Genomic DNA, 15,807 nt, shown 5'->3' with positions numbered 1-15,807 from the left:
TACTGATAGATAGTCCCATGGGCTTATGGTGACTTAATATTTCAAATGCTATCTCCGGGAAGTCAGCTTAGAATTACAATTTTTGTACTGTAAAGCTGTCCCTAGCTTGTTGAGGTGACATATTAGTGTCCTTTACTCGGCTGTGAGTCTACATTTAGGGCAAACTCCTTGAAAGCTGCATTTCCTAATTGAAAAGCTTTACACTGCACCTTCACATTCATTTATCCAGCATTTTCTTGTGGAACTAAATGCTTGTGTCTGTTTCACTAGGGTCAAAGAGAAGAAGTGTATATTTGAAATGGTACAAATAGTAATTGGGAGCTAGATGTGTTTAATTGAATATTTAAATAGTTGAATGTATTCTGTATGTGAAGTTTGTTTTAAAATTGTTATGACCTTCTGCTGCTGTAACGATTTTTTTGTATCATAGAACTAAAAGTGTTTTTTAAACCATTAGGGAGCAAGTTAAATTTTAGAAGTCAATCAGAAACGCAAATACTTCTACCGAAATATGAAATCATGTCAGGAATACTGATATGCTTTAAAGGCCTGCTTTGTATACTTTTCATATTGATTAATTTATTTAACAAATATAACCTAGTAAAAACAGATTACAGGTTGTGGTACTTCTACAGAGAGGTATAATTAATATTTTGTAATAATATGAAGAGGATTTTAAGTATCCATGTAAAGAAGTTTAGTTTGTGTGTTGTTAAAAAAATAAACAACTAAAATGTTTTTATAGACATGAATAATGTGAATAATACCTGACGGCTATTTATTAAGATACACTTTTATATTTGTATTTAGTGCTTTTATAAATATTGAGGTTTTTGTTCAGTTGGTTTTAATAATAGAAAAGTAAGTTTATTAAGGCTGGAGAAAAGTCAGAACGTCTACCAAATAATTTTTATGTTTTCATTAATTACATACAAAATTATTTTGTTAATGAGTTAGTAGTTTGACTTTAATTCTACAAAGATGAACAAGTTGATCAGAAACATTATTTTTATAACCAAGGTTTTGCAAAAGATATTTAACTGTAACTTACAATTATGCATAAATAATGTAGTTAATGATTATTTTATTAAATCTACAGCAAGATAGACAGTCTGTTTATTATCATATATGTTACATGTAAAGCTTGAGGCATTTTATTTTATGGTCCGAAGGCCTTGCTTTGACTGCTATTGCAGAATTGGGAAAATACACTTGTCAAGCTTCTGGAGTCTTCCCAAAAGTCTGTTTAATTCTGGAAAAAAATCATACAAAGGCCTCCTACAGTTCTTCCTCAAATGTTTTGTTGTCACAGTTAGCTATAATTATGTTGGAAAAGTACAGTGCCAAAAACAAATTCTGTATGTAAGGTGCTGTCAATGAATTTCTTTTCTTTGGCCCAAAAAATATAATTATAATTTTAAACCATTTACGGCACATCATTTTAACAGAAAGACAAGAATACACAATACTCTTAGTTCTCTATGCCATATTAATTCTGTGGGGCCTATCAAAAGTTGTTGTTTCTTCACTAAGGGGAGTCTAAAATTATCCTCTGTCCTGATTATTATAAATGCTTTATCCAGCTCACTAAATCATATTTGCACAGCGAGGACTATTAAAATAAACGTATTCATAATTAGCAGTGTAAGAAAATTGAGAGTATTATATAAATCCAAGTGCCGACAACAAATTAATCAATGTACATAAAGGCCACAGAGACGGCCCTTAAAAAGGTCACTTGAGAATGCAGTTTGCTGTGGTAGTGAGTTTCAAACCAGCTTAGCTCCTCGAGACTATTAAAGATGTTTTCCGTCCCTGAATGCACATCTGTGCCTTACAATGACTGTACTCACGCTAAAATGGAAGCTGTTATTAATCTTATTGCGGACTCTTCTCTTTGCCCACTTTAGATGTTGTCTCTGCCCCTTATTTGTCTACTGCCTGTCAAAAGCCATTTCACAGCGTCGAGCACTCTGGGTTTTAGGACAGTGTGATTCACTCTTTGGCAGTTGCGAATAATTCTTCCCTCTGGGATTCTCCTTCAGGTTTATATATGAGAATACTCAAAGCTTAACTTATGGCTCAAGACACTCTGAACTGGATTCACAACATATTAGTATTCAAGTTATTGCACTGGAGTTGTAAGCATTTTAGTGCCACGGTAACAATTTATGAAGCCCCTCTCTTGTTCTGCCTTAGTATTTATAAGGAGACATGACCTTGTAAGTAAAAAATATATATAAAAAGATAAATTGAACCCTATGAACTACCATAAGTGAACAACACTCGAGCATTTCAAGGCCAAATTATTTCCAGTGGTATAATACAAATTAAGCATAATTTGTTTGGGTATCCCCAAGGTAGAATGTTATTCTAAAAACATATGCGTACATGTTTACTACATTCATAAACACTGCTGTTTTTACATAAACACATACAAGTTAAAACATTTATAATACTTGGGAATATTGATGGTTTGACCAGTATAAATATGACAAATATTTTCTGTATGAAATTAGCAGGATTGTGGTCCAATTCAGAAGAGCAGACACCGTCCAGAATAAATTAAAAAAATGTTATCAGTTAGTGAGATTGACACAGTGATTAAATAAAAGGTCACAATAACCCTAGCCTGGTGAAGGAAATACTGTATGCTACAAAAAGAAGCTGATACTAAATTCATTCATAATATGAAATTCAGTTAATTCATGTTTATGGAATTTCAAAGAACTCAGAACTGTTATACATTAAGAAATGTCTTTTATTTTCTCCCTTGTATTAATTTGAGAAAATCAATGTCTGACAGATAAAGTATATTTGACTGACTGTAAGTACTTGTTTTGTTGACTCATCATTTTCTATATATTTTTTGTTGTGTGAAGTACTGGAGCACTTTGTTTAATGCTGAGTGATATGCAGTTAATGATGCTTTTTTAATTTGTGTGGTAAACGGAAGAAGAAAGTGTGCCGGTAAGCCAATGAAAAAGCAAAACAAATAAATCTAGAGACAGACTACTGAATTTGCTTTTGATTTCCAGTCCACATGATCAAAAGAATATCAAAATAAAATATCAATTATGTTTTACAGAAGATAATATGATGGAGAGAATTGTTTGACAGTTTGGTGCACATATATCAGACACTAGCTAGCTTTTAATACAGTTATACTGGGAAAATAGATATTAATAACCTTTGGAAACCCAAATCTAGTCTATTTCCTCTGCTTATTTTAAGCTTGGTGTGTTGATATGTTTTTTTAAGCCAGTAAGTGGTTTTAGCACTTTGTGGTCCTTGAATATGAATATTGCCATTTGTCTTAACTAGAAATTCACAATGCCTCTTTCCTCCATTTCTCTTGTTCTTGTGTGTGCAATGGATCGTGACATTTCCCTTCCTCTGCACTGTGGTTTCACAATGACATACCTGTACGTTTTTTTTTTCTCCTCAGATGTGTCAAAATAGGCAACACTATGCTTGAACACATTTTAAACTGAAGTCTAAATTCCTCCATGCAATTAAACAGGTCTGTCTGACCGTTAGCCCTCTGGGATTTTAGTAAGAATGGGATTTGACACAAGTGAACTATAAGTGCTGCTAATCTTTTCTAGTACTTTTTTTTATTGTTCATAATGAACAGTTCTGGTGCAAAGCCAATGCCACCGCAGTGTCGTGCACAGAAAGGAAAATGCATTAGCCTTCCAAGTATATATACGCAGTAAAAAGAAGTAGTGTGCAAAAACAGGTTTTATTGTTTGGTCACCTATCGTGTCTTTGAAAAGACTCTGTTTTAATGAATGTAGGCTTTTGGAACCTTTAAACGATCCTTGAACCTGCATTCTAAGTGGTTTTATTGTGAGGGACCATAATGTTCTGTGGAAAACACCTGTAATTTATTCTAAAGAAAAGAAACAATGAACAATAGGAATTATGTGAAAAGTTAATAGTGTTGCCTTCTCTGTATTACCTGAAATTCATTTAGTTTTATTAGATTCTTGATTCAATTATTGTAGCACTTTCCCCATGTAACATGAAGCAACTAGTGCTTCAGCACAACGAGCGCTAGATAAGGCAGAATTAGCTGCAATAACAGAAACTATATTTTTTATCGAATGTTAACTTTCAAAACAGAAGGACATTAAAGGGCAATACATACCCTAGATTTAGAATGGCACATCTGGCAAAAAAACAGAAAAAGAAAATCAGTTCCCCCAGCTTGCTGACTGTCCTTGTCTTCGGAGGGCTCTCTGATGCTGAGGTTAAAAGAGTAGCCACCCCTGCAGGGAAAAGGATTACTGGGGGATAAGCAACTGCAAAGGCACTGAATAGCAATTTAACAAAACAGACGCAAGGAGGAAGAGGAAATTGTACGGCCGCTAGAATTTAAGTTTCTACAGTTTATGTCCATCTACAACTGACCAATTTAATATAACGTTACCATGCTTATGTTTGTTGTGCACACTGGGAAGGGTGACCTCTGAAATGTGACGATCTGGGTGAGAGAATATACACTGCTGTCATTTCCTGGGTTAGATTTGACCTTGAGAATACACACCACGAGCTGGACAAAGACTCCACATCCATTTATAAAGCATACCAAAGACGTCGAAGACATGCGTAAAGAATTCAGGATCCCTACTGATGTCTCATTTGCGTTTTTGTTCAGCAATAACAGCTTGGATTAATGAAAATAAATATTATGTCTTAAATAAAGAAAAACATTATCCGGAGGCAGCAGACAGTCAGTGGGACTCCAGAAACACATCTGGGAGCCTATTATTAAATCTAGCATAAGGCCAAGTACAAAGTCATCTGATAACAATGACAGCAACCCACAGAGGTGTGTCGGCCTGTCGTGTGTTACTTACAGCAAGATAACCATGATGAATTCACTTGGCCTTTGGATTTCCAACTGTGGAGGAGCTGCCCTATTGTTAAGTAGAGAGAGAGAGACAGAGAGAGAGAGACTTACTTGAAAAATAAATAGGTTTGCCCTGCTAGGAATCAAGTGAGTCTCAGTTTACTCTATAATTCTTTCATCAGGTAAAAAAAAAAGGATGATTGCAATGACTAAACTTTAATGTGGACCAGCTACTGTGTGATGGGGATGTTTGACTTGTCATTGTTCTGACATGCCATTGTTCGATATAGGCTTCAATCGTATGACCATGTGCAAAAGAAAACAAATGCCTCCAGGGCACACAGTCTCCTGTTATTAAAAAGCCAAGAATCACAAGCTTTAGTTTTATCGACTAAAAGGTAGAGGATAAGAGCCAATTGTTCCCAGTGTGGTCAGATTCCAAATCAAACTCTCATCATTACTTTTCTATAAAAACAAATCTCCTTGCATGTACACATTTTCAGTCCACACAAATCAATAGGAAGCCTCAAATCCTAATTAACATTTCAGTAAAAGTAATTGCACATTATCAAAGCTTTGAAAATCACAAATATTGCATGCACAGGATAATTACAGTGTATTGTGTTTTGCACAACTATTTCATAACCTTACTTTACAAACTACATTAAAACTAATCAGTAGCGATTGGAAATGTACATACAGCACAGAGTACTTTGAATATATAGCAGTTATTTCTATTTTTTTCATATCTCATTCTTTAGTAAACAGTGAATGTCATTGAAACTTCTGTTCCCAAAGAAGAACATGTTCGAGTGGCACATCAGAAATAAATTACCTCCAACCCATGCTCTAGACCATGGGTGCCCAACCTGGTCCTGGAGAGCCACAGGTTTTTCTTTGATCCTGATCATTAACTGCTTAATTGAGCAAATTGTGAGTCTTAATTAGGCAAAATGTCCCTGTGTTCAAGGTATCCAGTGATTGGTGATTTAGAGTGACCTGGAAAACCTGCAGAATTGTGGCTCTCCAGGAACAGGGTTAGCCACCCCTGCTTCAGACCCCAAATCCATTAGTGCTTATTCTCAAATTGATAAATGCATAATGTGCTAAAATCCGGTAAAAATAGCTGTGCTCAGTGTACTACTCCTACCCAAATGCCTGTACTAATTATAATTTGAATTATAATCCATTTTCATTGTAATAGTAGATAATTGGTATGAGGATTGTCCCCATCCTTCAAAAGATGGCTTGAAATATCAGGCAGTTTAGTGTGTGATTCGTTTCCAATTCTCAAAACACATGCAGGGCCAAATCATTGAATGTCAGCCTGTGCTGAACTTGGCTCAGTACAGACAGCGGGCAAGAGGGTTTGAAACACCACCGGCTGAAGCTAAGGCCGAGTGGTCTAGTAAATACAGTTGTATTGCACGTTAATGCATGTTGAGGTGTTGAGAGGTGGTGTGGGAGGCAAAGAATAATTTACAGACTGATCACTTTCATTATTTTCTTGACACTTTGATAAATTGCTTTGATTTGAATGGGACGTTTTATGCCTGATGTTCCCATTGAGTAACTTAACATAGACATCAATTGATGTAACATTTAAAAATACACAGGTAACACTTTACAATAGGTCTCCCAAATTACAGTGTGTTAACATAGTAGGTACTCAGTAACTATAGTGAGGGAAAAAAGTATTTGATCCCCTGCTGATTTTGTACGTTTGCCCACTGACAAAGAAATGATCAGTCTATAATTTTAATGGTAGGTGTATTTTAGCAGTGAGAGACAGAATAACAACAAATAAATCCAGAAAAATGCATTTAAAAAAAGTTATACATTGATTTGCATGATTTTGCAGTACTTGGTGGCAAAACCCTTGTTGGCAATCATAGAGGTCAGACGTTTCTTGTAGTTGGCCACCAGGTTTGCACACATCTCAGGAGGGATTTTGTCCCACTCCTCTTTGCAGATCTTCTCCAAGTCATTAAGGTTTCGAGGCTGACATTTGGCAACTCGAACCTTCAGCTCCCTCCACAGATTTTCACTGGGATTAAGGCCTGGAGACTGGCTAGGCCACTCCAGGACCTTAATGTGCTTCTTCTTGAGCCACTCCTTTGTTGCCTTGGCTGTGTGTTTTGGGTCATTGTCTTGCTGGAATACCCATCCACGACCCATTTTCAATGCCCTGGCTGAGGGAAGGAGGTTCTCACCCAAGATTTGACGGTACATGGCCCCGTCCATCGTCTCTTTGATGCGGTGCAGTTGTCCTGTCCCCTTAGCAGAAAAACACCCCCAAAGCATAATGTTTCCACCTCCATGTTTGACGGTGGGGATGGTGTTCTTGGGGTCATTCCTCCTCCTCCAAACACGGCGAGTTGAGTTGATGCCAAAGAGCTCGATTTTGGTCTCATCTGACCACAACACTTTCACCCAGTTCTCCTCTGAATCATTCAGATGTTCATTGGCAAACTTCAGACGGGCCTGTACGTGCTTTCTTGAGCAGGGGGACCTTGCGGGCGCTGCAGGATTTCAGTCCTTCACGGCGTAGTGTGTTACCAATTGTTTTCTTGGTGACTATGGTCCCAGCTGCCTTGAGATCATTAACAAGATCCTCCCGTGTAGTTCTGGGCTGATTCCTCACCGTTCTCATGATCATTGAAACTCCATGAGGTGAGATCTTGCATGGAGCCCCAGACCGAGGGAGACTGACAGTTATTTTGTGTTTCTTCCATTTGCGAGTAATCGCAGCAACTGTTGTCACCTTCTCACCAAGCTGCTTGGCGATGGTCTTGTAGCCCATTCCAGCCTTGTGTAGGTCTACAATCTTGTCCCTGACATCCTTGGACAGCTCTTACTTATTTCCCTCATTAACATGCAAATCAATTGATAACTTTTTTGAAATGCGTTTTTCTGGATTTTTTGGTTGTTATTCTGTCTCTCACTGTTAAAATACACCTACCATTAAAATTATAGACTGATCATTTCTTTGTCAATTGGCAAACGTACAAAATCAGCAGGAGATCAAATACTTTTTTCCCTCACTGTACATGCTAGTTACTCATATGAACAGTGCAATTATGCATTTGTTAACATGTACTTCATGTGTAAATAAGTCTGGTATACGTAAGTACATGGTAAGGATGCCTTTCGAGCTATACAGGTGTAGGTTTAGGGGGCTTTAGGTTGAGAGAACCTTACATTTCCCCCGCAAACATTGTATGCCCGGATCCATATGTGTAGGGGACACGTATTGACAGCGTCCCCCCAGTTCTGAAATGAAACGAAACCTAAGCCCCTGCTGGACATGGCCCATTTTTTTACACATGAAGTACATGTTAACACACATTACGTACATGTTAACAAATGCATAATTACAATGTTCTAATGAGTAACTAACATGTAATTACTGAGTACCTACTATGTAATAAGGGAGACCTAAGTGTACCAAGACAGAAGATATATTCTAAAAACTTGTTGGGGAAAAAAGGATATAACAGAAGCCTAGTATAAAAAATAACACTTTAATTAAGCTATGATAGTCAAAAGAGGATTATGAGTGATTACCGAATGGTTTTGTAAGTAATTGTTGAGCATCTGTAGTTGAGCCCTCACTGGACCAATGCAACTCCCTTAATTAAAATTCTGGTGAATAAAAAAAAACAGTATTCCACATTAACTGGTGTAGTCTGTGTTAATTTCTAGTTCAAGTCCCTGGTGAGGTTGAGATGCAAGTCAGCAGAATTGTTATTAGTTTTCAACTGAAAAAGTAAAAAAAAATAAAATAAATAAATAAAAAATATATATATATATATATATATAAAAAAAACTTCATAAAATATTTCTCATTGAAACAAAATTGCTTATAGGCAAGTTTCATTTTAGAAAGTGCTGGAAATAAACGCATGCCGTTTCCTTAAACTGAATGAGTTCAGTACAACATTTAAGATGACAGCAAGACAACTCTCACTTTTTGGAAACAAAAAACACAAAACAATTACAACAAATCTGATTGGTTTGGTACCAAAAACACATTTTGAAATGCTGAGCAATTCTGAGAAACAAATGACGAAATCACTAAAAAATCTTCATGGAAAGCAATCTAAGAATTGATTTGGATGAAAGTGTATTAGCTTTCTCAAAATGCAACAATGCTGTTGTCTTGCTGCAAACTTTTGTCTTGGAAAGGAATGAACTGAATAAAAATGTTTTATTTTTCTTTCCTTTTAACAGTGTGGTCTTGTGTGCCCCATTACTAAACGTGTCAACTTTTGATCTAAGTAAAGCATAGATCCAGACATTACTATTAAAAGCTTCAGCTGCTTTGTTGAACTGATGGTTGGATGCTGGGATCCAGGTTTATTTTTCTGTGACAAGCAAACTCATTGTTACTAGGTAATTTCCTCTGGGCACTGTCTTTCTATCTTCTAATTCATTATAATTGAAAATGAATAACAAAAGTGTTATCGGGTTGAAAGGCTGTAAGCAGAATTATTGGAGCAGTAACAACAATGCTTTTAGGAAATAATTATTTTGTTGCGCAAATAGTTTTGATGCAGAAATGAATCAGGTTAACCGTATTGCCCAATAATTATGGTCAGAAGATTGGAAATGTGTGGTTCAATAATTACTTTGTAATTGGAGTCATTGATTATCCAATCACCTGGTGCAGTAAACCGTCAAAATAATCAGACATTTTAGTTTTGCTGTTTAACCAATTTAGTTTGTTTCAGCAAGTTTGGTCCTATTCTTTAGTGTCAGTCATTTAACCCATACAAATATCAATTTATAAATACCCTAATAAGAATTATATTAACACTGGGTCATAATATGAAGTTATATATGCGATAATTCAGGCAAGTCAGAATTATTAAGTGCTGAAATATTGATGCACTGAATATTATGAATATGCCCCTTTTATAGCTGTATTTCTTAGTTCTTTACATACATTACGGAAATGATATTGGCAGATCTGCTGCATTTGAAATGATACACAATATTACCTTTTTCTTGAACACAAATACTTAATAGGATCTATTTGAGCTCAGTCAGGTTGGTTGGGGGTGAGAAATGATTACTGTGAGCCACCCATAGAGCTGCCATTGGGGTAAAATAATTGTTTTTAATTAAGTTGATTGCCACAAAGAAATATTCCAAGGCAGATAAAACATAACTCACATGTCTGAGTTGGAATTCATAAGTATAATGCTATTTTTCCCCGTGTCTTGCTTTCAGAAGACTGTTATTAGTTTCTGAAGGGAATATAAATGTTCCTAAAAATACTATTATTCAAGAGATGGATGTTCAAACTCTCTTGTGGGTCAGAAACCTTCTGATGGCTGCACACATAATTAATGTTTTTAGAATGATAGCACATGCAGAATTGAGTACAAGCTTACAGCAACTTGGCTGCCTTCATGATGCTAATTAAAATTTTAAGGCCTGTCAGCAGGCTTACAAAAGAAAGACCTCGGAGATCTTATGCCCTACTTTGATCCAACTCAACAAAAGTACAGAAAACTACTAAAGTAGAGAATAATCTGAAATAAGTTGAAAAATAAAACAAAAAGAATTTGATTCAAAATTAAAATCATGAATTGGAGATTAATGTAATTGGTAAAAATGTTCCAATGCCATCAATAATGCATCTGTTGATGATAGTAGATTCCAGGCTATTGAATATTAGGTCCCTATAGTTGAAAGCTTAATTTAAGTCAATTGGGAGCAATCTAAACCATTTGGTGAAAATAAAATACAACTTTCACAAATAATGAGCAACATCTAAGAATACAAATGTAAAAATCATTTCAACTCTTTTAATCAATCTATAAAAGGAATGATTTGTCTTCTGAAGTGTTATTTATGGACTACAAAAGACATTCTTGTGTCCATGTCGATGCATACGTGTTTAGCATGTGTAAAGACAGGCCCCAGTAATTGACTCTAATTACAGAATGGGAAATGTATCAAGCTAGACAATGCAGGTTTTAATTGTCTTGATTCTAGATGCTTAGTTAAGCCTGAAACTTAATTTAGTCAACTCTTGAAACCTGTAAGTGATTTACTGTTGACATTAACTAGTGTGCTTATTTTGTACACCTCTAATTCTGTTTAAAGAATGCATCAAATCTGTGTCTCTGAATTTAAATAAATTTGGATATTATCTCCATGTACTCAGGAACACGGAAGACAAAATAACTCACATGTAATAATATTAAGGCATGATCAAATGCTGTTTGGACAAACTCACTTTACATATGTAAACATGAGGTTCTCTAAAGGCATTGTCATGTGATTACAAATGTAAACTGCTGCAAGAGGAAAGGTTCCTGATACCCAAATGATGATGTGACACTGCAATAAACCCAGAGCAAAGTGAGGTTGTGGAGGCAGAAATGTGTGGACCCCAGGGAGTTTTTGCCAAAACAACCTAAAACAATGTTTTATATTGGCATAGATAACTACATTGAAGAGAAAAATAAACAGAATCCCCAGTTTCAGAAAAATGATCTAACAAAATACACTGTACATATGCATGCAAAACAAATAGGTATTTGAAAGACCTGAGGTATTGTCAGAAATTTAAATACAATAAAAGACAAATCAGCTCTGCATAAATATTCAAATGTATATGAATATGTATATATTTAATTGAATGGAATATGTAAAATATTGTGTTGTATAGTTTTGTCTGTCTCTCTCTCTCTCTCTCTCCCCTCCACAAGCACAGCCACTTTTCTCTCTTTTTCTGGTTCCACATGCAAAAACACGTGGAACAACTCTCCCCCCTATAGTCCTTTGTGCATCCCAGAATGCTTTGCGGAGGAAGTGGTGACGTTGCCCCGCTGCTTGGAAGAGGAAGTAGATGCACATCCGGGACACTGCCCTGATTGGACATTAGTCACCTTTTGTTTTGAACTGTATAAAATGCAAAACCCAGAAGAGAACTGTAAGAAAGCTGTTTGAACACGAGACTGCCTCGCGTTCGCTCTGTTGTTCATCCGGGCTGGCCTGCAATAAAGACTTCTTTTACATTTGCACCACAACTCCTGCGCTGCCGTTTCGTCCTTTTAAGAGGGTTTCTTCAGTATTCTTCCAGAGAGAGACCTATGATATGTGCAGAGATTGATATTATGCAACAGACAGAAAATATTACTGACTCTCTGCGGGTCAGGGTAGTACATCTGTGCAACATTTTTCTATCATCATATTTGTCAGAACCAAAATACAACCAAACAAAAACCCCATGCAATGTTGCCAGAAGGAAATGTGTTAGCTGGGTAAAGGGCAACACGAAGAGTTAGAAAATTAACTGAATATTTGTTCTGTAACTTACTTTTTTTTTGGTCCTGCATGACTAATACAATTCCCTGATGCCATCTGTTCCAGTCTTGTTTAATCATAGGAACATTTATTCTCTTTTCTTAAATGTCCTTGGCAGCAGCTTTATGTTTTTTGTATTTGAAGAAACTAAAGGTCTTTAGTCATATCCATACTTAGCATGTCAGAGAAGTAAAGGTGGTCCATTGCAACAAGTTATCCCCGCTGGTCTGATAACGCATTCTGGGTTTGTGAAGTTTGTTTGTTGTCTACGCTCTTTCATTTCTATCGGCTGGTGGGTCCTTTATTTCACACTGCAATGTTCTACTGGCACACATATCATTGATTGTACTCACTTATGGACTATTTCCTTCTTTCAAATATAATATATCATGCATGGGTTTGTGTTTTCTTTACACTCCGATGAGCTTTTCCTTGTTTATTATAAAGTGTATTTGTTTATCTTAATGCAGCAAGAATAAATACATACATAAGTGAGTGTATACTTGCACATTTCCAGAAGGTCTATAAGCCCTGTGATAATTACTAACAAGAGAAGATACTGATATATATTTTTTAATTTTGTATGTGAATCCAATATACCCAGGATGACTACTGAGGTCTCTTTCCCCAACGACTGTGATTTGCTTTCCAGTATTTGAACAGAGAATGATTACACCATGACAGATGTGACCATCAAATACAAACTGAATTGAGGCTCAGCCTGCTAGCTTGTTTACAAAGTTACTCAATTCACATATTAAATATTGTAAATGAAACAGATTGCTCATTATATACAGTATGTCACCTAGGGTTCTCATCATATGAGGCAAAGATGGAAATGTAACCTTAGCTACCATACTTAGGTACCATCTATGCAGGGAGGTATACCTGCCCATAAATTAGCAACATCTCAACATTTTTAACTGATAGAAAAACTCTTTTTCAAACTAAAATGATTATTATTTTCCAGTGAATGCAGTCTCTGAACAAGATTCCAATTATCACATTAAAAAAAAACAAAATAAATGGGAAGAAGTAGGAGTCAAGCTTCCCATCGATGAAGCATTGAATTCAATAAGAATTATGATGGATTTTCCAGCCAAGTTTCCAAATACTGGCTATGAAGTAAATATCATTTGTTTTGTTTCTGTTTTTTGATGGGTAGATAATAGTTCACAGCAGGTGGCTAAATGAGAATTCCAGACCGTGAGAAGAACAATTTACCCTCCTCTCTTTACCTGTGATGCACAGCAATGGAGATTTATGTGAGGGTGCTGATCCACAGCCAGTAATATAAGAAGCAATAAATATTAAGCACCCAATGACCCTAATATTGTTTAAAAAGAATCTGCGACAGCATCAAGGTAAGCCTGAATCTCAAGGGATGGCCAAAGGGATGACTTTGTTTTCACAGCACTATATTTACGAGATTAACTGAGATATTGGAAATTTAATGTGTTCTCTAAAGCTATGTCTGCCCATGGCAGTAAATATTTTACACCTTTTCGAAATCTTTATTTCAATTGTTGATTGAATAAAAGACACTTTTAATGTGTAAACAGAAAATAATGATATTAGTCTGTTCTTAAATCCTTTTGTCTACAGTTATTGCGTTAATCCAGAGCTTATGCAGAAAGGGCTGTATTAATATATATCCAGGGATACTGTGAATAATTTTTAAATAGAAATATTTCCTTCTAATACTATTTTTCTTTATTCAAGACCTGACACTGTGTGTAAAACAATCTAGTCTAATCAAATAAGGGGTTTGAATGGATTCGGAAGTGACAAAGTATATGAAACGCCTAAAATTGACTTTCTCTTTCAATGTCATTATCAATATCTCTGGGAAACATGGGAGGAGAGAGGGAGGGAGGGTTGGAGGCTGGGGGGGTTGTTGGGTTTTCAAAAATAATCTTTTGGTCCACATGGATATCCCCTTTGAGACACTGAACATCTGTTCCCATGAATGGTTAGGTTGCAATAAAAATAACTGTGGATAATTAATTCTGTGTAATGGCTAATTAGGATCCTACGCCAACTGCTGAACCACTTCTGCACTGTTCTCTGCATCAGCATGGTGTTGCCCATTTTTTGTTTGCCATTTTCCTCTTCATTCTCTTATATTTTCAAACACCCAGCAATAAGATAAATAGCTGAACTGGAAGATTTTGCCTTTTGTGAAATTGTGTGGGTCACTTTGAAATATGCAGATATGCAAACCGTCTTCAAAGTGTAAAGTGGGAAAGGTGAATTGGGTTTAGCAAATAGAATGGTATTTATGAGGTGGGTTTCATGACAACTTTGTGCTCTGTGAATAGTTATGTGAGTAATTGCCGATGACAAGAGATGCATCAATGGTGTTCTGAATAAATGCACAGAAAAAGGATCTTTATGACACAACAATAAGGAACATTTTCAGCTGACAAGACATCCAAAAGCAGTAACGTGTCATTTCAGTATTACTGCATGCAGATAATTACCCAGTAACATGCATAGCTACCAGAAAATCTACTGAAGCATGCTTCTTTTTTTTTTCTTTTCTTAGTCTTATTAATCAGATATTATTTTTTGGGAGGAGGGGAATGCTATTTTTAGAGTCAGCACAGTAAGGCATCTACAGAAACAGTAGAGTTCTTGTTCAACTTTGATCATAAAAATAGCACGTGGATGAGTGGGCTTTTGCTGCTCATAAGGGAGATCAGCAATATGCAAGCTCACGCCTCTAGCACTCTCTTTCCATATGTTGATACGAAGAGCAATCATCAAAGGTGATGATGAAAAGAAAGCAATAGAGGAGTGATACAGCTATGTAAGCACAAAGTCCAGAACCTCTGAGCCTTGTGTTTTCCTGTCCCAGGTCTCAGTGGCATTATTACCATGCTTTAATAGGCTGAGGCCCTGAAAGCTACGAATCCACTTCATTCATCACTTATCAGACAAACATCCCCGTAGAAAACAGAACAGCTCCCCTGAATTCTGAATGTACAGCATAAACAGATTGGCTGGGCTCCATTAGTCTCCTTATGCTACAGTGAAAGATGGGTCTGTTTCCTGGTTGCAACCCTGCATATAGCAACACTAATTATTTACTTTCGTTTTTGTGAAAGTGACAGTTATATTTAAATGGCTCATCCCCCCTCGACTAAAAAGCTCTCACAAAGGTTAACACTTTGATATACTTAAGAATTTCTGACGGTAATAATGTGGCAAGCAAGCTTTTCAGTAATTTGTTTAATTTTGTTTTATTTTAATGCAGCAAAGCACTGGTTTGGGCAGGGAAGCTTTTTTGAACCTACTAAATACAATTCAGCACTAAATAGGAAAGCACATCCATGCAACACGTTTTAGTTATGCTTACTATATGCTACCCTATTCTCATCAGTTTAAAGGGGCTAGTAAGCCATTTGGAAACGTCCAGTGAATGATAAAGGAGATATTTTTGAAGTTAGCTCAATGCTGTGCATTCTTTCTCTGTGTTCAGATACTTCTGCCTTCATCTGTTTTACAGTATTACAGTATTGACTGCTCCCCTCCTTCTTCCGCGGAGCTGGCACTCTTACTCTTAAATCAGGGGAACCTCAAAGAGTGATGCCAAAAGACAGAAAGAGAGAGAGAGATAGAGA

The 15,807-nt window shown here is 36.2% G+C and overlaps 1 protein-coding gene across 1 annotated transcript in view; it reads left to right on the top strand.

Moving 5' to 3' along the window:
* LOC136763119 (PRELI domain-containing protein 2) overlaps positions 1 to 11,865 on the top strand; it is a 64,763-nt gene extending 52,898 nt beyond the window's left edge. Inside the window, exon 6 of the mRNA XM_066716860.1 lies at positions 11,584 to 11,865. Coding sequence (XP_066572957.1) covers positions 11,584 to 11,652 — 69 coding nt within the window. The 3' untranslated portion in view covers positions 11,653 to 11,865. The remainder of the gene's footprint in view (positions 1 to 11,583) is intronic.
* The last annotated feature ends 3,942 nt before the right edge of the window (positions 11,866 to 15,807 follow it).

The sequence above is a fragment of the Amia ocellicauda genome, chromosome 11 (assembly GCF_036373705.1).
Source record: "Amia ocellicauda isolate fAmiCal2 chromosome 11, fAmiCal2.hap1, whole genome shotgun sequence".
Lineage (NCBI taxonomy): Eukaryota > Metazoa > Chordata > Actinopteri > Amiiformes > Amiidae > Amia > Amia ocellicauda.
Note: the sequence above shows the minus strand (reverse complement) of the source record. Positions and strands in the feature narration are given on the sequence as shown.